The sequence below is a fragment of the Macrosteles quadrilineatus genome, unplaced genomic scaffold, assembly GCF_028750875.1.
Source record: "Macrosteles quadrilineatus isolate MER2022 unplaced genomic scaffold, UCM_ALF_1.0 Scaffold_8__2_contigs__length_117827958, whole genome shotgun sequence".
In the NCBI taxonomy this organism is placed as follows: Eukaryota; Metazoa; Arthropoda; class Insecta; order Hemiptera; family Cicadellidae; genus Macrosteles; species Macrosteles quadrilineatus.
Genome location: NW_026542601.1, coordinates 62,840,137 through 62,867,780, shown reverse-complemented (window position 1 = coordinate 62,867,780; position 27,644 = coordinate 62,840,137). Strand labels below are relative to the sequence as shown.

At 32.8% G+C, this 27,644-nt stretch overlaps 1 protein-coding gene across 1 annotated transcript; it reads right to left on the bottom strand.

Moving 5' to 3' along the window:
* Positions 1-15,161: 15,161 nt before the first annotated feature.
* On the bottom strand, positions 15,162-27,037 carry LOC129001335 (uncharacterized). The gene is made up of 2 exons (XM_054428604.1): positions 26,957-27,037; positions 15,162-16,181 (listed from the first exon to the last, which is right to left on the bottom strand). Exons 1-2 carry the CDS (start codon positions 26,987-26,989, stop codon positions 15,294-15,296), a joined length of 921 nt encoding a protein of 306 aa, XP_054284579.1. The 5' UTR covers positions 26,990-27,037; the 3' UTR covers positions 15,162-15,293.
* Between the last annotated feature and the right edge of the window lie 607 nt (positions 27,038-27,644).

Genomic DNA, 27,644 nt, shown 5'->3' with positions numbered 1-27,644 from the left:
TTGAGTCCGAAAAATATCTAGCGAATGGAACCTTGAGCCGTACGGAATATTTAACCGAACGAGTACTTTTATTGCAATCCATCTCCCCTAGTTTAAGTGAAGAGGAGATCGTATCATTATTGGCAGAGCGATTCGATTCAATCATCCAGGACATTGTTAATGTGCAAAATATCACCACAATAAAAGCCATGGAACGACTTCTACAGAAGGAAGACATTCGAGACGGACCTAAGAAAGTCAAGAGCTACAACAACAGTCATCAGAACAGCAGACCGTCTAGCCCTAACATACAGAACCCGCAACGTTACCCTGATTGATCTACTAACCAACAAGCTTACGTGCCTAAGATGAACCGCCAGAACTACCCACACAGCGATAACTATGCACAGAACAACCAACACCATAGGAATCAACAAAATTACCGATACAACGGAAACAATGGTAATGAGTACCAACGGGCGCACCGAGACAACAAACCATACCACCGTGACCACTACCTGGACCGGAACTATGGCCAAAACTACAATTATAATCGGAATCATCCTACTAAGGAACAAAACCAACTATGTGCAATGTTTAGGCAAAATCCCAACTTGCCTAATGCCCCGATTGCTCCACCCATGGATCCACAACTATACAGCCACCATCCAAGTTCTCATTTTCCACTATCTCCACAGAGGTCGGAAAACCACTCGTCGCTGTAGACTACGGCCGAAAAGAGTTATGTTGCCAACTGTCGAAATACTTATGTGATAAAAACAACTTTCTCTTAGAAGATTAATAATAAGATATTTAATAGTTTCAAACTTAATAAAGCCAGTCATCCTTGGATTCTATGTACTATCTGCCCTTAAAATGGATTTGAATGTTAATACAATTGAAATCAATACGCAAATCAACAATAATAATGTTACAGTGAAAGTTTAATTTATGTCATCATGAAGGACAAATATGTCAAATAGTAGTTAATAATAATAGCCATAGGCCAAATAATAATATAAATGATAACTAGTTGCTCTACCCGTGCTTCGCTACGGGGTGAGAATACAGAAAAGAATAATTCTGTTTTACTTTGAGATACAATAATATACTATAAGAAACAGTTACAACACACTTAATAGGAAACATATAGGCAAAGGCTCAATCGTGCTTATTGATTATTCAAATGAAGATCTCTCAATGTATTACAATATACTATCATTTTATATAGTGTATAGCATTTAAAATATATATGCTAAAGTATAATTCATTAACCACATGGCACCAAGAAACAATTATCCTTGTAAACAAATTAAATTAAATAGCAGAACAGCATTTCTGACAACAGCTGGAGTTTCATAACAATGTTTGTTCCCCATGTTAATCTTATGGAGAAATATGAAACTTTAAAGGGCCCCAGGGCCTCATTCTTTAATTATTTAGCTAAAAAGAAAGTTTCCTGCTCAACTTCACGTTACGCTCTTTCCAGTGACACCAAAATCATGTAAATCGGTTCAGTAGTTTCGGAGGAGTAATTGTCACAAAAAACTTGCTTGCGTATTAAATAAGTATAGATTTTCATAATATGATGTACGATGAGTACCATAATAATATAATAATATGAGTATGATAGCACAGCACACAACATCAGTGATCAACAAAGTAATCCACTAAAGGACAGCACATTGACATTTGAGGAGATTAATACATATCACCAAACACATCAATAAGTAAACTATTAAATAGACATAGACATAGACATAGACATATTTTATTTGCACATAACATTCTTTACATGTGTTACATACAGAATAGGTGCATTGTCAGAGTTTGAATTGTCAGAATATAAAAAATAAAATAGTAATCAAGATGATAATATAAATTAACAAAATTGAATGATAAAACTATTCTAAACTAAAGGGGCATTGTGAAAATCTGCAATTAAATAAAAGGCTCTGTCAATTAAGAGTTCACCTATTTTATCTTTAAAATTATTTTCATTTAGCAATTTATAGTTTGCAGGCAGCACATTGTACAGCCTCAGCCCAGCATATAGTGGACTTTTTTCATAAAGGGTCAAATGGTGCCTTGGAAATCTAAAAATGTTTTCATTTCGAGTATTATACCTATGGTTGATTTGAATTGATTCTGGGAGGTCGTTTTTAGCCGAATGAATGTAGTTTAGTGATTCCAAGTTGTACAGTCCTGTTAGGGTGTGGATTTTTAAATTTCGAAAAAGGTTTTTGCATGAACTACGTGGATGAGAGCTGGTCATAATACGGATAATGCGTTTTTGTAGCCTGAATATTGATTTTACTCCGGTAGCCTGACCCCATAAGATTATACCATACCTCAATACTGATTCTACATAAGCATGATAAACCATTTTCAGATTTTCTTTAGGAACACAGTCCCTTAAGTGCAGAAATACAATTGACATGGATCTAAGTTTACTTTTTAATTGATTCAGATGTACATCCCATTTAAGTGATTCATCTATGTAAACACCTAGAAATTTATGAGACGTTGCCAATTTAAGGGATTCAATTTTATTACCATTGTTTCTGACAGAAAATTTTATTGTTTGCGTTTTTTCAAGATTAAGTTTTAATCCATTGTTCAAGAACCAACCTTCCATGTCATGAACCACATTTTCAAGAGAAGATAGCATTTCAGAAGTACTATTATTTTTTATCAAGGCTGTTGTATCATCTGCAAAAAGAATTAGTTCCTGATCAATAGCTTTAGGGAGGTCATTAATGTAAATTAGAAAGAATAGAGGACCTAAGATTGAACCTCGGGGCACACCTGCCGATAGGTTTTCCCATGGCGAATAGTACTTGATCTTATCCAGTGTTATTACAGTTCTTTGTTTTCTATTAGAAAGGTAAGAACTCAATATAGAGTGACAACTTCCCCTAATACCATAATCACTCAGCTTGAGCTGAAGGACTGAGTGATCAACACAGTCAAAAGCTTTGGACAGGTCACAGAAAACACCAGCTGTAGCCTGAGACCCGTCCAAAGCCTGGGTAACCTCATTTATAAACTGTGTTAGTGCAGAACCTGTGCTTAAATTTTTCCTGAATCCAAATTGTTTGTTATAAAATAGATGATTGCTTTCAAAATAACTAACCAATCTCAAATTTATGACCTTCTCAAATATTTTAGAAAAATTACTCAATACAGAAATTGGACGGTAATTGTTAATATCCGATTTTAGGCCCTTTTTAAATATTGGTGAGATTTGGGAAAGTTTAAGTTTATCCGGAAAAATTGTATGTATTAAACACTGGTTAATAATTTGAGATAAAGGTTCAGCAATGATATTAACAGTGGCTTTTATCAATTTAATTGGGATCTCATCCCAGCCAACGGATGATTTGTTTTTTAGTGACAAAACAATCTTTTTGATTTCCTCCACATTAGTTAGCCTGAGGCCGCACAATGATATCCCATTATCATTACAGATATGTTTCACTGAAGCATGGACTCCATTAACAGTAGCCTTTTGAACATTTAAGTTACTTACTGTATTCGAAAAAAAATTGTTAAAAACTTTAGCAATACTTCCAGGATTACCAAGCTCATAACCATTTGTATCTTTCAAAACTATTCTTTCTTTTGGTTTATGGTTTGTATTGCCAAGCTCTTGATTTACAATTTGCCAAGCTGCCTTAGTTTTGTTTTCTGATGTTTTTATAAAATTGCTATTTGCTAGTAATTTTGCTTTTTTTACAACTTTGTTAAATATGTTTTTATAATGCTTAACATATGTAATAAACTGTTGGTCATTACTGAGCTTGGCTTGCATGTGCAATTGTCGTTTTGTTTTACTTGAAATTTTTATACCTTGAGTAATCCAGTTTACAGAGAAAGACTTGGTTTTAGAATTATTACTATTATTTTTAAGAAACTTTGGAGGAAATATAGAATTAAAAGTCAAAAGAAAATCACTTAAAAAGTTACTAAAGTTTTCATTTGGGTTCAGGACTGGATCAAATGTAAAATTAATATTTTGGTTTAAATATGTACAAAATTCATCAATTTTTCTTTTTGAAATTATTCTTTTGGTATAGGAACTTGTATTATTATTATTACCAGTAGTCAATATATTCTTATATTGCCCAGGGAGGCTCAGGAATATGGCGTTATGGTCAGATAAACCTAAATCATTATTCAATTTGTGGTCTACTTTATACTTTTTTTTTGTAATCATGTTATCTATACAAGTAAATGAATTGGCAGTTATTCTAGTTGGCTCATTAAACTGCAAACAGAAACCATTACATTCAACAATTTCCTTAAACCTACTTGTGATTGCATCATCCTTTAAAATGTTTATATTAAAATCCCCTGTTATAAAAACATTTTTCCTTTTGGCTTTTTTTTTGTAAACTAACAAATAGCTTTTCAAGTTTGTCCAAAAACAATTTACTTGAATTATAATTTGGCACTGTATAAATGGAAAAAAATACTGAATTGAAATCTACAAGTTCGATAGCAGAACATTCAAAAATAAAATCTTCATTTAAATAAGAAAACTCCTGTACAGTTAAGTATTTACAATTATTATTAACTAATGTACATGAACCACCCCTTAGGCTACTATTTCTTACATAAGAGTCAGCAATTCTAAAATTATCTATTGTATTGAGTAAAGAAATAGAATCATTATCCAACCAAAGTTCATTTAATGACATGACTTTAATATTTAATTTGGACTGTGATAAAAATAAATTGAGCTCTGATATTTTAGTAGAATTTAACCCTTGACAATTGTAGTGCATTACTAAATTAAATTTACTGTAAGTATCGCTGTTTTTTAATGAATCTGAGCTAATATTACTCTGAGCTTTTACACTGTTGAGATTATAAAATTTGTCTAGAACTAGTTTAGCAGGCATTTGGTCTTTGTCAGGATATCTTAGTTTAAAGACAAATGTAAGCTATTATCTAAGGAGGAATCTACATCTATCACCTGATTGCTCTCACCACTTGACACAACACATTTACTCTGCTTTTTGGCACTTGACACTGATGGTTTCCTCTTCAACACCTCATTGTAGTTGAGATGACCAGGAACCGTTCGGGAGCCTGTGGAGCCAACATCAGGAACTTCTATTGCAGAGGGATGTTGTTGTGTTGAGGGATGCTGATCCGGTGATGACTGCTGTTGAGAGCTACTAGGTGGTGATTGTAGCTGAAGTTGAAATTGATGTTGTGAAATCACTTCTCTTGATTGTGATACTTTTTGTTAATTCTTGTCGAAGTTTGAGGGTGAATTGGGGATGGGAGAGTCCATGATGGAGAACACGCTGAGCTCCTGGTTGCATGTTGGTGACAACTATGACCGGTACACCGGTGATATCATGAAACTCGCTTCATGGCAAAATGCTCAATCTGCACAAGATCTCGGACACACCCCATTGGGGAGCAGATTAGCACTCTGAAGCTCTTGGTCTTAATGTTATCTGTAAGATCTTTGAAAGCAGAGTTATAAGTATCCAGTGTGGGTTTGCCGTTGAAGTGTTCTTTGGTTATAAGGCTATATACCGTTGCTTGTTTAGGATTGGTCCTTTGGCATGTCAAAAAGTTTGTTATGCAATCTTTTAAATCAGGCTTCCCAAAGTGTTTCCTAAAAGCCACGGCCACACCCGCAGTCATTCTTCTTGGGTGATGGAAGTCGCCGGAGATGGTATGGGCGAAGGCTACAGAATTATCGGTCCTTAGCCCCTCAATTACCTTATACATATCTGCCTCCACCACTTGTATCCCCTTTGCCTTTTTGGTGATATCAAAAAAAGACTCCTCACAGAATACCGGCACCTTATCAGCCTGATTGTTTGAGCTATTTTTCGGGCGATTTAGGTTGTTTCCATAAATACAGAACTTAATCATTTTTGAAATTTCTTTTTTCCCAGAACGGTTGAAGTGCAATCCATGCTTTGTGTACATTTGCCTTGGTAGTAAGTTGATGGGGAGAAATTTAGCATGATCACTTTGGCTAATGATTTTTTCAAGTTCCATGTTTATTAAGGCTACTTGGTTATTTAAACCAGGAACATCATGCCTGTAGGGCAAGCCTGCAATAATTAAATTTGTGTGAGCGGTCTTCTCAATAATCTCCTGATACTTAGCAGTTAGTTTATTGTCACCACCTACAATATCGTTGCAACCTCCAATGACAATAACTGTGTCGGATTTAGTAAACGTTTTAGTAAGTTTGTCAAGGCTGTTTACCACTCCATTTAGCTGAGCGTTTGGCTTGTAGATGACAGAAATATTTACATTTGCAGTAGGCCATATTTCAATGAGGTTTCTGTACAAATCCCTACCATAACTATCGGAAATCAACAGTAAATCATTTTTCTTTGAACTTTGAAGTCTAAGCTTGTAGTTTTTAATAGTCTTAGTAAGTCCAATTTCATTAAATTTCACTAAATGTTGAGGTGTGTGAACAGGCATTCTCTCAGATGTAACTGAATCTACTGGCAACTCCTTTAAAACAGGTGTTTCTTTAGATGACAATAATTCATATCAGTTAGATAGGTTGATTGAGTCAGTGACAACTTGTGATCTGTCTACAAATTTAGCAAAATGTTTAGGCACTACAAAGCTGTCATCAGTAATTTCTGTAAGTTTTTCATCTTTCAGAAGCTGTATTTCATTTTTTAGTTTTTCATTTTGCAGACTTGAATTTTCAGAATCACTTTGAAGTAGTCTTATTATTTCTTTATGAGAGTTAGATTCTTCTGTAAATTTACTTTCCATATATGCAATTTTCTTCTTCAATGCTGCATTCTCTCTTATTAGTTCAGGGTCAGGTAACGGGTATGGTTGAATGGTTTCCATTAGATGTAAGTTCTGTCTTTTTAAGCTGTCGACTTGAGTTTGAAGCAATTTTAATCTCTTATTGAGTGTATGTAGTTCTTCACTTTCAACTACATCATTTTTATTGTTAGTCCCTCCTGAGGGAGTTTTTTCTATCAGTACATTTACATATGGCAACTGATGCGTTTTCTTTCAAATACATAATTTCTTTGTTTTTATCACTCAGTAACCCTTTTAAAGTATAATTTTCTTCTGATAAATTGTTTAGTTTCAGTTGTAGATTTTGAACTGTTTCCTCTGCCTCAAATTCTAATACTTGAAGTGATGATTCAACTTTTTCCTTTTCAAATTTCAATTGAAGCATGTCCTCGTTGGCTTTATTTAAAAAATCACTTAACTGATGTAATTTATCCTCCAAATCAATTGAGAATTCATTAGAGAAAACCTCTTCAAGCCCCGAGTGTAATGTTAACACTGACTTATCATTAGCTTGATTTTGACATAAGCTAGTCTCAGGTGTACTGGATATAACATCTAATATGTCTGCAGAGATAGCACTTTCATTGTGAGTGATGTTATTTGGAGTTTCCAAAGTGTTGCATTTAGTGGGTGATTTTATAACTGATTTGAAATCAAAGTCATCAATATTTAATTTGAGCTTATTTTCATCTATGTATTTTTTGAGTTGACATTTAGATCTGAATATTTTTCCCTTAGGAGAATAGTAGTAAATGTCAACTTTTCCTTTAGTTGTTCCTTTTTTTCGGGTAGTCTGTTTCCTTACCCACCCGTCTATTGTATTTTTATCCATTTCTTTTGTCAAAAATTAACACTATTGACCGGGAAAACTGGATTGATCAAAAATTCAAACAAACTAAAAGGCAATAACTATTTGCAGTAAAAATAATATATGGTTCTGGTTTAGCTAAAAAATGCTGATAATTAATTTTTATGATAATTTGTTAAGTAAAATATTTTGACCTGTCAATGAAATAAAATAAGTACTGATATTATTGCAAATATCAATGTTTGTAAACACTGAGCTGGAGCTATCAGTCTACTGGCTCAAAGGTCAACTACTTGCACCTTGCTTCACTGGACTCTTATCTCTTGACCCATCTTATCTTTAATATTTTAACGAACCTGATTTTCCTTGAAATTTTATTTAATAAATCGTAAAATAACTGCAACTGGTTACTTGAACAAAAAAAACGGATTCTTACATGAGCACAGAAAAACAAACTGAACATTTACATGTAAAACACAAGGTTAAAAACACAGGATTAACATGGAATTATGGCAAAAACTGAGAAGTTTAGCAGTTCCAACAGCAACAGGGACTTCCCCCTCCATCAGAATAAAATGCAAAAACATTTTCTCTGAAGAATGAAGATATCTTATTTGGACCAAATCACATATCTGCTTCAAAACGATCATAGAAGAGGAGATGGTAAATGGTGAAGAAGATCTCGGCAACATAAACTCTCAAAATATTGTGTAAATAAAATCCTCTATTCAATCCATGATCATCAGTGTCACAAATTATATTAGAGGAGATTGTCATGAACCTTAATCGCGAGTGTGTGTACCCTTTCCCCATTTCCCAAGTGAAAATTGTGAGAACATATCCTTAACATTGCTTCTATTGCTATTCCCCTTGTGTCAGGTCATGAACTATCTTAACCCTCACTAATTTCCCCATTTATGTTTTGTTCCTGTGTTTATGTAAATTTAGATTAAGAAGTTTCTAATCATCATCATCCAATAATATCAATCATTTAATGTGACTCATAACTAGCTTTAAATATGATTCATACTAATTGATTCATGAATTGCATTTCATATTCGTTCGAAATTTGTCTTTCATTCCATATCATACAAATTTCTGAGGAGATAAATTGTAATATTTCATTTAATTTCATTTATTATTTAGTATTAAGTTTCTTAAAATGTTAACTTTTGTTCATACACCTTTGTTAATAATCACTCCTCAGAAAGGCTGGCCTAATATTCATTTTCCTAATTTATATAATTTCATTAATATGTTCAATTAATCATTAATAATATTCATTCAATAAACAATATATATTATTCAATATTATATATATTATTCAATATTATTATATATATTTTTCTTACAAAGCCCACAACCTAATTATTTATTAAATATGTAAGAGAATTGCAATACATCAAAATTTGTTATAATATTATTTCAAAATTAGTCCTTAAGGAATCAAAATTTAAGAAGCAGTGAAAGTGATCCATGTGTTCAACAATGAATGATGTGAACATTGTAATTGAAAGAGAAGGAAGCCATTGAGAAGTTGAAACTGTTAGAAGAAGGAGTCCAAATTTTACCTAAATCAAATTCATTAATACCATCAAGAAGACCAGTTTATATCAAGTTATATCACAGTAGCCTAAACCTCAAGAGGACTCAACTCCATCATTGTTATCTTTCTTTTAAACTCTTTTAATTCAGTGCTAATTGGACTTACCTTTTGGACAACATCAAAATTAGATTTTTCATTGTTGGGATTAATAAGTTTAACACCTTAATTAGGCCTATTTGGACACTATTAAATTTATTAATTCTTAGCATTCAAGCCAGCACGACACCCTACCCTGAGATACCACATCTAAATTATTTGAACCTTTATTATTCAAACTTATATTTTATTGCATTTTAATTTCAACCCCACACACCATTGTCAATCCTTTCTTTGTAACGTCAAGCCTTTTCTCATTGCATGTTGTTCATTTGTTTAAATAAAACACCTTTTGTAATTCGTATATCTTTGTTAAGTTATTAACTTTAAACATTTGTAGAATAGGCCTAAATAAATATTGTGAGGTGAGTTTACAATATAATGTACTAAATGCATATACAGGGTTAGTAAAAAGTGTGGAGACCCCCTGTTAATTTTTTTAACGGCCCATACTAGAAAAACTCGGCACACCATTATGGCATGTTAAGAAGTACTTTTTGGGCATAACCGCCACTTGGTGTTCATCCCCAAAATGGGGGATTTTGGGGGAAACTCAAAAATTTCAAATACAAAGACCCATCGAGTGACCCCTCATTTTGAAGGTCCTAGTAAAAGAAAACCATCAACGCAAATTAGAGGTCTCTATCTCAGTTCAGTAAAAAATGGCAGCCAATTGAAATTCTCATAAGTTCTCAAACCCAAAATGGGGGATTTTGGGGGAAACTCAAACATTTTAAATGATAAGCCGCATCGAGTGACCCTTCATTTTGAAGGTCATAATAAAAGAAAACTAACAACGCAAACTATAGGGCTCTATGTTAACACAGTAAAATATGGCAGCCAATTGAATATAAAATTGAAAGTTATATCCGATTTCTAAACATTTCAATCAGCTTCCATTTTTTACTGGATTGAGATAGAAACCTCTAGTTTGCGTTGTTAGTTTTCTTTTATCAGGACCTTCAAAATGAAGGGTCACTCGATTGGGCTTATCATTTAAAACATTTGAGTTTCCCCAAAATCCCCCATTTTGGGTTTGGTAAGCAAGTGGATATTAGGCTTAAAAAGTACTTCATAACATGCCAAAAAGGTGTGTAGAGTTTAGTTTTCCTAGTGTGAGCCGCTACAAAATTTACAGGGGGTCTCCAGACTTGGAAAACTGTAAAGTTAAATTTAACTTCTGAGAATTTCAATTGGCTGCCATTTTTTACTGGATTGAGATAAAGACCTTTAGTTTGTGTTGTTGGTTTTCTTTTACCAGGACCTTCAAAATGAGGGGTCACTCAAAGGGTCTTTGTATTTGAAATTTTTGAGTTTCCCCCAAAATCCCCCATTTTGGGGATGTACACCAAGTGACGGTTATGCCCAAAAAGTACTTCATAACATGTCATAAAGGTGTGCCTAGTTTTAGTTTTTCTAGTATGGGCTGTTAAAAAAATAACAGGGGGTCTCCATACTTTTACAGTGATTACCTAGGCCTGTATAGAAGAACAGTTTTGATAACTATACATAGGCATATTAGACTTGACTGCTTGGCCTGTACGTACTGTTAGTCCAGTCATAACTAAGCTTACCCCTCTGATATGATATTCCTTCTACTTTCACGTGATTAGAAGAATTGGTACAGCCAACAGAACAAAATGTTGACATTTTTATGTCAGGTTATTAATTTACTAACATTGTAATTTAACATTGTAATTGTAACATAGTAATTTACAATCCAATCTAATAGGTTTTACACTAACACAGTTCAGGCTCAACAACTCAAATTAAATGGCGTAGCCTAGTACAGAAGTATGTTTTATATTGGTTTTAATAATTTTGTTGTAGTTTATTATGAATGTATTTGATTTATTCATGATGATAGTCTAGTCAAGATATGAAATAAAACCCATTAACCTTAAAAACATTGTTTTAAAAGAGTTTTTGATGGTTTACATTACCAATAAGTATGTGAAATAATATACTAAAAGTAAAAGTTTAATAAAAATCGGAGTCTCGGAAATCGGAGTTTTTCAATAGTACGTCCAGAAATAAAAAAAAAATAATAAACCTCATTATTTTTTCCGTAAAGTCTCTTCTTGTCTTCCAAGAAGAGTTTCTTTTTCAATAAATGTAAAGAAAATAATGTTGAGATGCTTTGCTGAAAAAAAAAACAAACAATAAAAACAACTTGATGACCTCCGCTCCAGAGATTCTTTTAAGAATTATTGTTCACTGCAACTACTCTACTGGCTGCAAGAATTTGCAACGCTCCTGCAACAAAGTATGGGTTACCCCTTGTATTACAGCTTGTGGACTTTACCAGCTTGGGGAACAATGTGACAATTTGTAAAGTGATCATAACGGTGTAGAACTTGATGAGAATGATGGATTATTATTTTTACAATGCTCTACTACTAACCACAAGAAAGTGTGAATCATACTTATATTAAAAATGTGAAAGTTTGTTTGTCTGAAGTTCAAAAACGCATTAACTACTGGTTGGATTGGGTTTGTTTGAAGTTCAATCACGCATTAACTACTGGTTGGATTGGGTTTGTTTGAAGTTCAAAAACGCATTAACTGGTTGGATTGGGCTGAAATGTGGCTTTATGATTCCCAGATTCCCAATTAATATACAAGCCTATTCTTATCTAAAAAATTCTTTCGGGCTTCACCCCAGTGGCTCTGGAATTTCCCATGTTAACTTTATGAGTATTAATATCTTAAAAAAATTAAAGAATTTATAGATTTAAGTAAATAAAATATGTATGTTGGATTTTAGCTTGTTATCTTTATTTTAAGACCTATTAATGGATTGTTCAAGAAAAAAATACTCATAAATTAAAATATCCCCGCCGCAGAAAACCTGCACACTAAGCAAATTTCCATTTGCCTGATTGAATTTACACTAAAATATCACATTGAAAGTATCACATTTATTCCCTAATTAAATAGCACTAGTTTAACTAGTGCTTAGGTTTGCTACGACAGGGAGGGTAAAAAAGTGTTTTTAGTAAAATGTTAAATAGTTTAGTATGAAACAAATGCATTTTCCAGATTTAATAAAAATATATTCATAAACAGGCTAACTACAACAAGTTTTCTTATTCTCCATAAAAATAACATTGGCATTTTAAATTTACAATTTTTTGGAATTTTCTCCGTAACTATTAGGCGCATGTAACGCTTCAATGTACTAAATTGTTTGTTTTCTTAAGCGCTAAAATGGTTTCGAAATAAATTGCAAAATTTTATGTTTTTAGGGTCAAAAATGGGGAAAACCAATTTTTACCCCATAAAACCGCCCATAAACCCCTGTTCCCCTGGTCCGATCATGCTGGTTCGCGAACTCGTTCAAATAAATGTAGGTTTACACGTTTGTACCAAATTTCATCGAAATCGGATCATTTTTGCTTGAGTTATTGTGCTAACGGACACATTTATTTAGGACACATTTTTATTTAGTTGGAAAATTGTAACGCCTTTAAATGTTATCAATGCAGTTCAAAAAATGAAAAACTCAAAAAGTGATGATGTTTATGGAATGTCAAATAATTTACTGAAAAATATTATTTATAGTTTACATGTACCTCTTGCTAATTGTATAAACTCATTGTTAGAAGCTGGAGTATTCCCAGACTTGTTGAAGGTCTCACGTGTTTGTCCAGTCTATAAGAAGGGTCCAAGAGATAAACCCCAAAGTTATCGTCCTATCTCAGTAATTCCGGTAATTGGTAAATTAATTGAAATCTTGGTCTTTGAACAGGTTAATGAGTATTTTGAGGAGAACAACTTGTTTAATGTATCCCAATTTGGATTTAGAAAGGGAATGTCCACTATTGATGCTCTTGATAATCTAATTCGTCAGATTCATGGGGCATTTGAAAATAGGTTATTTGCTCAGGGCACTTTTTGTGACCTGAGCAAGGCGTTTGATTGTGTTGATTTTAAAATTCTTATAAACAAATTACAAAATTATGGGTTTCGAGGGCCATCTCTACAATTCTTTTCATCTTACCTAAACAATCGTAAACAAATAGTAAGTATTAATGGCAATACGTCTCAAGAAAAGAATGTAAAATGGGGCGTTCCCCAAGGCTCAGTCCTTGGTCCACTTTTATATTTAATTTATTTTAATGACCTTCCATTGGCAGTAAAGAGTCAAACTATTCTTTATGCTGACGATACAACATTTCTTCATGTAAACCCCAACCTAACAGAACTAAAAAATCTTGTCCTTGAAACAAAGCTAAAAGCATCAAATTGGTTTAATGCGAATGGATTTTTGCTTGATGAAGAAAAAACCCAAAACATGATTTTTACACTAAAACAAATCCCCACTATGAGTGATCTAAATAAAAGCACAGCTGTAAAATTTTTGGGCCTTCAAATTGATAATCAACTCACATGGAATGCTCACATAGATTATTTATCTTCAAGATTGTCTCGTGTGGTGCATCTCTTAGATCGTCTGGTAGATCAGGTTCCTAAGAAATATGTAAGGACGGCCTATTTTGCGTACTTCCAGTCAATCATGAGATACGGATTGGTGCTTTGGGGTGGTAGTGGTAGAATAAAAGAAATTTTGATTCTCCAAAAGAGGGCTTTAAGAGCTATGACAGGGACACCCCTGATCATTTCAAACCTCTTTTTATAGATCTGCAAATTCAAACTGCAGTAAATTTGTTCATTTATGATCTGATTGTTTATATATTAAAAAACCCTGAATATCTTCAATTTAATAATCACAGTCACAACACTCGTTTTAAAAATACTGCACTGTTAGAATCCCATCGTCTTAGTAAAACTAGTAATTGCCACATAATTTTATAAATTAAAGTGTATAATTCAGTAAAAAATAATATAAATTTTCATTCAATTAACAAATTTAAGGCTATGTTTTATAATTATCTACTTCAGAACCCTTTTTATAGTCTGGATGATTATTTTAAACTGGGAGAAATTGTCCTTTAGTTTGGTTTTAATTTCAGTTAAGAATGTGAATGGAGTTGAAAGTTAATTGTAATATTTGGCCTGTAAGAGTATTTTGTTGTTTATTTTAAGACTTGGTTTGAAAACTGCAAATAGACTTTGTCAATGATATGTAAATGTATCCTTATGGCAAATAAAGATTGATTGATTGATTGATTGATTGATTGATTTGACCAAAATATTGGACGCCATCTTGAATTTTGGACTTCCGAGACTCCGATGTCATTAGACAATAAAACAATTTAAAGCAATTTTTTTAGGGTTCTCGTACAGATTTACTCGACTATGATGTAATGTATATGCCAAGGCCTTAACAAACACATCTTCATTTTAAAAGGTTATCGTGTGATACTTCAAAGTAATATTTGGACTACTACTAACAGGCATATGTAATGGTAGCATAGGTACGGTAGCTTCATATACAAATTTACCGAAACAGAAAATTATCTAGAAGATTTCCAAATTTGCATATTAGTACAATTTGACCCACACATTTTTTTTTTTATATAAATTGGACCCACATTGTAAAACAGGTTGTTATTTTTGCCTCCCAGTATGATCCCCCAGTATGATGTAAAATGTTCTCAAAGGCAATATCCAATAAATATTGTCTGTCGATTTTGGTCCATTACTGTCAAGAATGTACTATAGATGGATCGTCAGGCTGTGGTGGACTTAGGAAAGTCAGAATATTATTTTTACTTACTTTTTTATTTGTTTATATCTAGGCTCACTCCGCTCAATTAGCAGACATGAGGCCTCATACCTAGTTTTTTTCAACCAGAAAGAGGTGTATATGTTTATTACCCTTTTCCACACTTTGTATTAACCCCATATATATAGACAGTCTTAAATAGGTATTTGGGAAAGAATTTGCGAATACACGTGTAACTAGCTTTATTATTCAAACAGTTAACAAATATTGTGAATAATAAATTGCACACATCTAAATATAAATAGACTTTTTAACCTCTTTGGCGAAATAAATGTTGAAAAGCTCCAACTGGGTCACTCTTATTTTTTTATCACTTCTTTTTTTAGCTCTTTTTTTATCACTTCTTTTTCTAGCTCTTTTTTTATGCCGGTATAGTACGCCATTAGACGTTCGTTTATCTTTTTGTCTGTAATCTTGATTTTAGCAAACGATTCCCAAGTTCCCGAAAACAACGTTTCTTTTTTCAACTTACTATAAGGTTTGATTTTTATCCCATCAATCTCAACTTCCATCGGTGCCCATTCATAGTTAGGGTCCGTCACTTCTTGGTGAAAAAGAAGGAAGATTGTCTGAGCACACATGACGATGTCTGATTCATGCACGACCATCACCGGATCGTTTTCTTTGTTAACTTTTCGCATCAACATACTGTACTTTAGTTTCTCTTCTGGTGTTCCAGTCCTCCGTCGGTTATTCCAATTTTCCTTGAGTTTTTCCCAAGTTGAGGTTAGCTCATTTGTTAGTTCTTGTTTAAGTAATTCGTGACCACTTAGGCCGATGGATGAATACTGGTATCGTACCAATGCTTTGGTAATTGTTTCTTCTGAATAATGTTTAATGTCTGTTTTCAATCTATTGACAACATCCTGTGCAGTTTGCAGATTTTCAAAACTTTTTGGAAGAAAATCTCTAACGTCATCTGTAATCTCAGGTTTGAGATAGAACATCCAGTTGTAAACCATGAGATCATAAAGCCGTATCATGTCATTTTGTATATCCTTTACCGAATCCATCTCAGTAAGTGCTTTTATGTAAAAATCCAAGTAATCCATGATCCATGAAGAAATTTCGCTCCGAAGTTCATCTTCAGTATATGGTTGTTCTTGGGACAGAATCTTCTTCATGAGCTTGTCCAGACTACCGGTACTTCTTTTCCATGGTTTGGCTTGATTGGCGAGTGGAAGCACCTGAGGAAGCAAAATCAATTTGTAAATCGGTTCACTTATAACAACTATTACATTATTTTAGTAACAAAAATTTTGATCTTTAATTGACAACCAAAATTAGCTTAATAATTTTAATCATTATGATATACTAGCAGAGTACCCGTCCTTCGTACGGGGTTGGCGTTTAAGTATAAAATTCTTATTGTATTTATACTAGTGCTTTGCGTTTGCAATGGGAGAGGACACGGTTGAAGAAAATATGGTTCTTTTAATTTACGGTTAACTATAGTATAGCACATCTACCACGGCTATAATGTTAGGTCAACCACTGCACCTAACAAAAGAAAAAAGTAAAGTTCTCATTGTGTATCACACCTTTTTGTTTATGCTTGGTTCACATTAGCTGTTGTCATAAATGCAATAAATGGTATCAGCAATCTGACACATACTTCCTCCCATTAGCTTCCAACAACCTTTATCATGGGTGTGGTGTTATTAATTAACCATATGTTTTATGTTTAAAAGACCAGATGAACTGTTTATTTATTGTTATTATTTACCTTTTGTTTTGAGATGAGTTGTTGAAATCTATAAGTATAAAAGACGATGTTTGTATATATAAGTAGATAGTAATATGCCAATCCTAAACCAAAAAAGGGTGAATTAAATAATTTAATGAAATTTGTTGTTTTTCAATACTATGTTAAATTTTTGCCTCTTTTAGGTTAATTTCTAACATTTTTATATTTTTCTAGAAAAAGTATATAACTTTGATGAAATTTTCATGAATATGTTTATATTTTCCATAAAATTGACTACAAAACAAAATGTTTTTAAAAAAAGTAAAATTATTTAAATTTTATAACTTTTTTCTAATTTATATAATATTTTTTTTAAATAGTATCATATTACTTCTAGACCAAAAAAGAAAGACTTCAATAGTTGAATAAAACTTGTTGTTTTCAAGACTAATATGTTAAAATTTTGTTTCTTTTCGATTAATTTTGAACATTTTTATAATTTTCAAGAAAAAACTTAAAATATTTATGGAATCTTTATACCTTAATTCCTATAAAATTGACTACAAAATGAAGGAGTTTGTAAATAATTTAATATATTTTTTGTTTAAACGATATTTTATTAAAGAATTCCCCCTTATTAAATGGAAAAGAAATGCTCAAGATGTAAATTATATAAAAATAAATCCGAATTTTCTAATGATATATCCACTAAAGATGGTTTATAATATTGTTGTAAGGAATGTCATAAATTATATAGAAAAGAATTATATGATAATATTGAAGTAGAAGGAAATACCCCCGCCACAGCAAACTTGCAGACTAAGCAAATTTCTATTTGCCTGATTGGATTTAGACTAAAATGTCTCCTTAAAAATATCACATTTATTCCCTATTTAAATAGAATCAGTTTAACACATACTTAGGTTTGCTGCAACAGGGAGGGTAAAAGTGTTTTTTTTATGTAAAATGTTAATAGTTAGTAAGAAATAAAAACATTTTCCAAATTTGGGCAAAATATGTTAATAAACAAGCACACTACAACAGTTTACTTATTCTCCATAAGAATAACATGGGAATTTTTAATTAACAATTTTTGGGAATTTTCTCCGTAACCATTAGGCGCATTATAACGCTTCAATATACTAAATTATTTGTTTTTTAAGCTCTACAAAATAGTTTGGAAAGAAATTTCAAAATTTTATGTTTTTAGGGTCAAAAATAGGAAAAACCCATTTTTACCCCATAAAAGCCCCGATAAACCCCTGTTCCCATGGTCCGATCATGCTGGTTCGCGAACTCGTTCGAATAAACGTAGGTTTACACGTTTGTACCAAATTTCATCAAAATCGGATCATTTTTGCTCGAGTTATCGCGCTAACGGACACATATATATATATAAATATATATATAAATATATATATATGTATATATATATATATATTGTGTTTCAAAGGGTTATATATATATATTAGGCTAAATAGTGAAATAAAATTAAGTAACTCATAATATAATGGTGTCAGTTCAATCAGTTCCTGAGTATTCTCACATATGCCAAGCGAGTATACTGAGCTTAGTAGTCATTTTTCAGTTTATCACATTTTACGTAAGCAGTTAAAACCCCCAAAGTTTACAATATATATACAGTATAGTGATTACATTACATAATCTACTACATCTACCCAAGTGATTACTATACATACAACTATTATAAAATGCTATTATATATACATACATGTAGTAATCCATCCATCTACTTATATGTATAAATCATCTTTCAAAGATTTGTCCTACTAAATCTTGAGTTCGACTGGACCGATTTTATTAATTAATGGGTCGTTTGAAAGCTTAGTTAGTGCAGTTTTGCAAATAATTATGAAAGTTTATTTTTGTTATGATTTATGGTAAAGAAATAAAAAAAAAAAACATGATTTACATAAGAAATATATTGAAAACGGGGTTTCACATTTTTTATTTGGATGCAACATTTTGCTGCCTTTTTTGAGTAATTTTCAAGAAATGCATATTTTGTAGGACATTTTATAATTTTTCAGAATATCACCTTCCTTTGGTCAATTCCCTCACAATTTTAAAGTTATTTGTAAAAAAGCTAAGCAACATCTGAATTTATAGTAATGAGAAAATACTGTGTTTAAGATAGTTTTGTTAAACTTTTTACAACTAAATCTACAGTTCCATTGGATCGATTTCATTAATTAATGGGTCGATGGAAAGCCTAATTCGTTTAGAACTGCAAATCATTATGAAAGTCCGGGTTTTTCAAAGATTTAAAGCAGTAATGGGTTTGCCGGTATGCATAATCTAATCATATGAAACATGTGTTAAAAATTTTACTTACGACCTTTTTTAAACTAGCCGTTTCAGTTCAGTTCTTAGAATTGAAAAGGTTCACTTTACATAATTGTTTACATGCTTAACAGCATTATTTTTGTTACTTAACAACACGGATAGCGGACCAATGAGGTTCAAGGATTGAGAGAAAAGAAGTAGAATGTAATGCTTCGAACTTCAACTAATCAGCTGTTCAGGCCAATTAAATTGTTGAGTGGTGCAATTAATTAGTGTCTGGTACAATGTGATCGTTGGGTACAATGATTTGTTGCATCACTGTCCGTGGCAACGAGAGGTTATAAAGGGAACATAGCCTATCTTGGAAGTTATGAGTAGTGATTGTTAGTAATTAAAACACTGTTGTAGGTAAAGTTAGTAGGGTACGCAACTCGGAGTAATAGTCTTGACGACACTCTTAGAAGTTTTTAATGGCTCGTTCCTCAATTTTCTAATAGTGTCGTTAACCTTTACGCTATCGTTTCGTAAACTACTATTACAGCTGATTGTTGTACGGTGGGGCACACGGAAGATTTCTCAGGTGCCGTTTGACGTCACTAACTGCTGACGTCACTAACTGCTGCGTCTGAAGAAACAGACAATTTTATAATTTTCTATTATTAAATTAAACTGTCATAACCTAACCAAACGTGCTGATAATGGAAAAATTGAATAAAGGTTTACTAATCTAAAAAATAGTTTTGTTCATAAAATAAAATTATAATTGCCTTAAATTCAATTTTACAATTTTTTAATTATAAAATTAAACTGTCATAACTTAACCAAACCAACCAAACTTGCTGATATGAAAAAAATGTTGATAAAATGTTAGCGCCGCCGGCGGGATTCGAACCCGGGACATTCGGATTATCAGCCCGCAACGCTATCCAATGCACCACCGAAGCTGATGGCTTCAAAACCGTATCGTTGCGGTATTGGTGTTCCCTCAAAGTGACGTCAGCAGTTAGTGACGTCAAACGGCACCTGAGAAATCTTCCGTGTGCCGTTTCGATTGTCGGTTTGCTAGTTAATTGATTTTCTTTGTTTACATGTTATTGATCATGATTTGCATTTGTGGTTAACGTGTGTTTCTTAATTCATATGCTTAATCTGTACCATTAATATATGTGAGTAAAGTGGTGTATGGATTTCATAACCATTATGTTTCTAGAGACCGTTTTATTTAACCACAACGGGCTCTGTTGCCAGTATATACATATTATATAGTAAGCCAGAGGTAAAGGGGCTTGAGTAAAATTAAAGAATTAAAGGTAAAACATAATTTCATGAAGCATCAATAATATTATAAAGGAATTGATTTTATTGCAATATTAAGGTATATTGTTAGAGATGTATGAACCCACTGCCATCAAATACAGAGTGTTTCCGAATTGTCTGGACATATTTTGTGGACTTGTTCCCTGGGCTAAGACAAACATAAAACACCGTATAAGTATGGGTCTAAAGTGCCTAGATTTCTGCCTGTCGGTCTGTTTGTAATTTTTATAAATTATTTTATATCTTGGGCATTTTTCAGTATAGAGATTTGAAATTTGGTATGAATGTGTAGTTCTAAAAGTAAAAAGGACTGTGCAAATTTCGTTCAAGATAGAGATTTGAAATTTGGTATGAATGTGTAGTTCTAAAAGTAAAAAGGACTGTGAAAATTTCGTTCTAATATCTCAAGCTGTTTCAATATGGCGGCCATTTAAAATCTGTAATGCCAAATTTCATGAAAACCGTAAATATTAAGAAAATCTTTTACCTTAGCGAAAAGATAGAGAATTTTAATACAAATCAAATGAGGCCTTGTTTGTAAAAATCGGATGAAAAATAACCGAGTTATAAGGTTTTTTCTACATTCGGTTACGCAATTTAATAGGACTACCTTAAAAGGACTACTTTAATAGGCTTGAGATATTGGAACGAAATTTGCACAGTCCTTTTTACTTTTAGAACTACACATTCATACCAAATTTCAAATCTCTATACTGAAAAATGCCCAAGATATAAAATAATTTATAAAAATTACAAACAGACCGACAGACAGAAAAATCTCTAGGCACTTTAGACCCATACTTATACGGTGTTTTATGTTTGTCTTAGCCCAGGGAACAAGTTCACAAAATATGTCCAGACAATTCGGAAACACCCTGTATAAATAAGGTTTTGAAAGTAAGTTGGTCCACACTTTAAAAGTAGGTTTTTCTTTTCAAATTGAATTCTAGAGTTGCAGTATTTTTGAACACACTTCTACGCTGTAATGGCTTGCCTAGGAAATTGTAACCCGTTATATAATATAAAGAAAATTATTATACTAAACTAAGTAGTAAAATTAAGTTTTGTTTTTAAAATTAATAATATATGTGGAATTATTTCATACAGCACCAAAACATTTACAGCTAAAGAACAGAATAGGTAATTATTTTCTTCAGCTTCCTCTTCTTGTTGTGAAGCACGGGTATAGCAGCTAGTAAATTTTTACCCTACGACAAAGTTATTAGTTTTGATTCTGCTTCGCGGTTAGATGCAAATACACAAGAGATTATAAAAAAACAATGAGTTCGATTGTATTTTTTGTGTGTACGTTAATCCGTCGTAAGTGTGTGTAGTTGTTCTTTACAGTAGATTTAAAAAAACCAAATTATTCTCTTAATTGTTCTTGTACTATTGCGAATCACGGGCAGAGCAACCATTTTTGTAAAGACGTAGTATTTTTTAAAATAATTTAACATAGGTACTTGCATTGTTGTGATTGTTCATTTCACTGTGATTGCTTAAACCACGCAGTTTTAGGAATGAACGAATAAAACAAACTGAATCTGCAGCGGAACACGGTCCACGTCATACGTAGACGTGGCTCCGGGGGGTCCGCGGAATTGGCTAACTCTGGAACTCGCTAACCCCATGTTAAAAGCCCTATCTTCAAATTTGGTCGATGAGAGGAACTCGCTAACTTGTTAGGTTTCGGAATTGGCTAACTCCGGAACCCGCTAACCCGGCTCTAGAGCCGGGTTAGCGAATTCCGTCCTCGTACGGAAGTCGCTAACTCGGTCCCTCGGCGGAACTCGCTAACTCCCAATCAGAAGCCTCGCGGGCTGTCCAATGGGAGCCAAGCACGAATATTTTTGGCCAGTGTTGCCGAAAGTGTAGTACCTATATAGTATCGGTACCACAATGTCGTATCCTACGATTAATTAGGAGTAAGAGCTGCGTAGTTGATCAAATAAATATATTTATAAGTATATTTAACATTATTCTCATGATTATTAGGGTGGAAAATGCTTTATAGTCTTACCATAGACTAACCAACACAAGTAAACTTTATATACCATTGTAAACTTTGAAGCTCGTTTTTCGTGTCTAGTTCATGTCCGGTGACACTGATCGCTAGTGTCGACAAAATTGTGTTTCTATTATTTCTATAGTTAACTTCATAATTTTCTCTTTACTGTTTGGTTATATAAATAGGGGACGTGTTATTAGTTGTGACTAGAACGTTTTATTTGGTTAATCGAGGTTTTAAATGACCGGAAACAAGAAACAATTGTAAACAAAACACGACCTCTAAAGACAGTGCGCCGGACGCAGAATTTTTATTTCAGGATCAGTGTTGCCTACAGTATTATTTTGAGGCTTCTGATTGGCTGAGGGAGCATCATTACAGCGACGATTCGAATGATGCCAACGACCTCGGTGGTGTAGTGGATAGAGTGCTGGGCTGATAATCCGAAGGACCCGGGTTCGGATCCCACTCGTAGCACTATTTTTTGTACTGGATTTTTTCATTATCAACAAGTTTGGTTGGTTTGGTTAGGTTATGACGGTTTAATTTTATAATTAAAACATTATGAAAATGAATTTGACCCATTTATAGTTTTAGCTTTTTCTTTTAAGCCTTCGTTTGATTTTTCATTATTAGCAAGTCTGGTCAGTTTGGTTAGGTTATGATAGTTTAATTTTAGAATAAAAAATAGGATTTGAGGCATTTATAATTTTATTTTATGAACAGAACTATTTTTTCGATTAATAAACCTTCATTAGATTTTTTCATTGTCAGCACGTTTGGTTAGGTTATGACGGTTTAATTTCATAATAAAAAATATAAAATTGAATTTGAGGCATTTATAATTTTATTCTATGAACAAAAATAATTTTTCAATTACTAAACCTTCGTTATAGTCAATCAGAAGCCTCTAAATGACACTGTTGGCAAAATTAATCCTGAAAAACAAATTGTGCGTACCGGACAGAACTAACAATAAAACTGTCTTCAGCTGATCCATAAGGATGAGAAATGTACTAATATAAGGGAGTAACGTATGATTTATATTTGGGCTTCTTACTTAAATAGTAGCTAATTGGTATGCAAAAAGATAAAATGTACATTTAATTTGTATCTTTTATACGTGTTATGAAATATCTATTTTCGTAGTTCGCCATTTGTTTCTTTTATTCGAATAAATACCGTTTTTTGAACTTCTGCAAATAAATTACTGAGTTCGTATATTATATACACTGGGCTTGTAACCTTGAATCATAAAATTGAATTATAAATCATGATAAAATTTACACGTTAAACGTCAGTAGGCCTACATAAATACATTGCAGTATTATGTATTTTTAAATAGATCTATTGAATTTAAATAAATATTTATCGATACAATATTATAAAGTGGTAGGCCTAATTTATTCATAGATTGCATTAACAATAAGTCTATATGCATAAATACAACTTGTAAATTTCTTTTATCGTAGGCTATTAGTGTAGAACCCGGGTCATCCTCTTAATTTTGTTTAATTAATATTAATTTTACGTCTATCAGTAGGCCTACTTTTTAAAAGTCTGGAGGTTTTCTCCTCTAAATCGACCCAGGCGTTCTTGTTTGTTACAATTTATTTATTTATTTATTTATTTATTTATTTATTTCCTCTCAACGGTTACACCATTTTACAGCGAATATATGGTATGTTACATGTTGTATCTAATAAGCTACAAAATATTGAGCAACAGTAACTATTCTAGTAATAAATATACAATAAATAACAAATAATATAACAATAACAAAAGCATAAAGAGATTTAAACACATTAACAATAATAGTATCAACAATTTTGACTAGATCAAGTAAGTGTGTAATTCTTATGAATGGTGGTCATAGCTAAAATTACTTGATCTTATCCAAAAACAAAGCTATTGTCTATTGAGTAGCTCAGTACCGGGGAACGGTGAACCGAGCAAAGGCTTGGTATAGTTTATTTCGATTGTGAAAGCAATATAAAGGAAACCCAACACTCAAATCAGGAAAATCCGTCAATTCGTTGATTAAGAATCGTGAATTAAAATAGCCCTGTCACGTTTTATTATATGAATGATCTTCTCCTATTATTTACTAGTGGTGCTTAGGTGTACAATCTAAAAACTGTTTTAAAACATGTAACATTATTACTAAAAAATTCAACACATTTTAGAATTAGGCAACTATTTACTAGTAGGCCTACAATGCTTTGGTTTAAACTATTAGGCCTAGATAAAAGCTTAGTCTATGACATATTTGTACACCTAAGTTGGACGGTTCAACGACGAACATTTTATTTTAAATCTATGAATTAGTTATGAAAGTTACGATGGTTGATGACTGTATCAATGAATGGTTTTGGTTTATTACGACATTACGATTAAATTTGTTTTCCGTGTTTGAGAACTAGCGTGTATTTTAGCTTAATTTCGTAGAGGTTTAATCATTTAGTACCTTTTCAATATTTTTCATATTCTATTATTTTCTTTTATAAGTATGGCATTTATATTTAAGATCGAAATCATAAACATTTAACTGGCCATTGTACAGTTAAATAAAAAAAGCACTTTTTCATGATTTTTTAATAATTGTCTTTGAATTAGGCTTTGGGCTAGTTTCTGTTAAAAGTGAAATTTATAACAAAAACAATAACATTTACTGTATCTTCATTGACACTGATATTTTGAAATACGGTAATGTACGATTATTTAGTCGTGCAAGGTTGGCAACGCTCCGTGCAGTGGGCGCGGCCGGGTTAGCGACTTCCAGAGTTAGCGAATTCCGCCGCGAGACAAAATCGAGTTAGTGGGTTCCGGAGTTAGCCAATTCCTGACTGAGACGGTTAGCCAGTTCCAGAGTTAGCCAGTTCCGACACACGACCGAGTTAGCGAGCTCCTGAGTTAGCCAATTCCTACGTCTCGCTCCGGGACGTGGCTGGCTGGTTGTCGACGCACGTAATTCAACAGATAAAATGGTCAACTGCCGATGAAGAAAGAAGTCTGTGATAGCTTGCCCTACGACTGCCGTCCCGTCGAGGAATGTCACGGTACATGGAAAGAAGCCACAGAACTGCTATGTTCTTTTCTGACGAACATTAATTCATCCAGGAGCGTAGCGTATAAAATGTCTACAATTACCGGAGTCAACGCAATTAGTACTTTATGGAGTTACTTTAATGGAAGTGACTGGAGGATTCATTTTGATATATGATAAAATTGTATTCTAATTCTCGAGGGATTTGATTTTCAAAGTCAGTTCCGCTTCCACGTCGCGGAGTAACCACTACATAAGCTGTATTACCAATCAAAAACTTTCTCACATATCCTTCTCAACAACATTTATTGTAAGCGGGTTTAACTATGATATTTTATGGGCAAAACCACAAAAGTTGCAATAACTTTTGAGCCATAATTTGTACAGCAATGGGATTGTACCATTTTGTTTTGAATTATAAGAACCATAACATACAAAAGTTTAAGTATAAAATCATATGAGACTCGCTTGAAATATTTAAATATATTCTATTCTAATTTTCATATTAATTTAGGCCAATATTGCTTTTATTTGATTATTTCTGTATTTTTTGTAAACCAACAGAATTTAAATAATATACTGTACTGAATAGGTAATTATTTATGTTACAGTATAGCATTTTTATGTTCTTTTTACAGCAGGGTGCCAGCCAATCAGGCGGTTTCAAAACCCATTGTTTTTCGTATATACGATTTGTACAAATGAATTAATTGTGAAAAATAATTAATAATTAGTTGTGAAAGTTTTTTTAAATCAAATTCTTCCGCTAAGTAACAATAACTTTCGAACCGAAGTTTTTAGCGCAATGGGGGCTGTACCGTTTTGGTTAGAATTAAATGGATTACAACAAACTAAATTCTAATCAAAGTAGTTCAGGTCATTTTTGTTAACATTAAATTTTTCCGTTTTAATGTGGTTTCATGGGAAAATATCCCATACAAAAATCACAATTAAAAATATTTTTTTTTTATAAAATTAAGAAAACGCCTGGGGATACCACAAATGGTACCCACATACCTAATTTCATCAAAATCGGACAACAGGCGTGGTCTGTAGCTATGTACACATTTACATGTACACATTTACACACACAGACATACACATCACTTCAAAAAACTTTTTTTGTTCAGGGGAACCCAAAACGGATATATTCACCCAAAACTCAAACTCAAACATTTTGGTGAAAACAATACTGCACTTTCTCTATACTATTTATAGGAGGAGGACGTAAAAATCATACTGCTTCTTCCCAAATATTGTAAAAGAACTGGTATATGCAAAACATGCTAAGCTAAAGTCAATTAAACTGCATTTACTTATTATAACGTCACATTGGATTAAACGTAATTTTAATGGAATTGTTCGCATTGCTTAAACTCCACATCTAAGAATAAGTTTTTGGTCCTTTAAAAACACAATTTTGTTTGTTAATGTTCTTTACTTTCATTATTCAAGTTTTGAAAATAAAAGTACACAATTTCATGGTAATCAGTTGAGTAGTCGATGCTTGACAGAGTAAGAAACTAACATACAAACACTAGAATTTACAAAATAATACCTATTGTTCATAAATATACTATAACTTAACAATACTCACCAGAACACACAAAATTACAGTTTTCAAATTCATAGTGCTTGACGACTGAAGTTTCTCGAATGTTACATGGATCACTTGCCATCGACGAGGTAAATAATTGTCACCATACATTGTAAATAGTCCCAGTTGCTGTTAGATTGATGGGGTAATAAATTGTTGTCGAGTGTAAGAGTAATACTAAAATTCATGTAGGCAACAGACCAGGTCTGTTTTATTGGATAGTTTGTGTTTTAGTTAGTTATATTATTTGATAAGACAGCTTGTAGAAAGACTATGTTTTTGGCAGTTACTGTACTTTTGGACGTCGTGGCACTTGGACGTCGTGCAACAACTAAAAAATTATGTTTTGGACGTCGTGGCACTGGAAAAATATTATTGGACGTCGTGGCACTTGGACGTCATGAAACAGCGCATTGTAGAATTGTAAAGAAGTATCATTTGCACCACGTCCAAAGCCTCTGCCAGTTGCACGACGTCCAAGTGCCACGACGTCCAATCAATATTTGACTGTTGCACGACGTCCAAGTGCCACGACGTCCAAAGTGCCTGCACACAGTGAACACTGTTTGCCGACCTCAGTGCTTACAGTTCGCATTGCAATTATTGAAATATTAGTTTTGAAGGCAACTAGGCCTAGTCAACTGTTTGAAAGTTTGTTGTCAACCGCTTCGTCTTCGATTAATGTTTA

Coding starts and splice junctions, on each gene's coding strand:
- LOC129001335 (XM_054428604.1), bottom strand. CDS start 26,989: ATGAATTTGAAAACTGTAATTTTGTGTGTTCTG. Junction 16,182..26,956: donor CTGTAATTTTGTGTGTTCTG/GTGAGTATTGTT, acceptor TTGCTTCCTCAG/GTGCTTCCACTCGCCAATCA.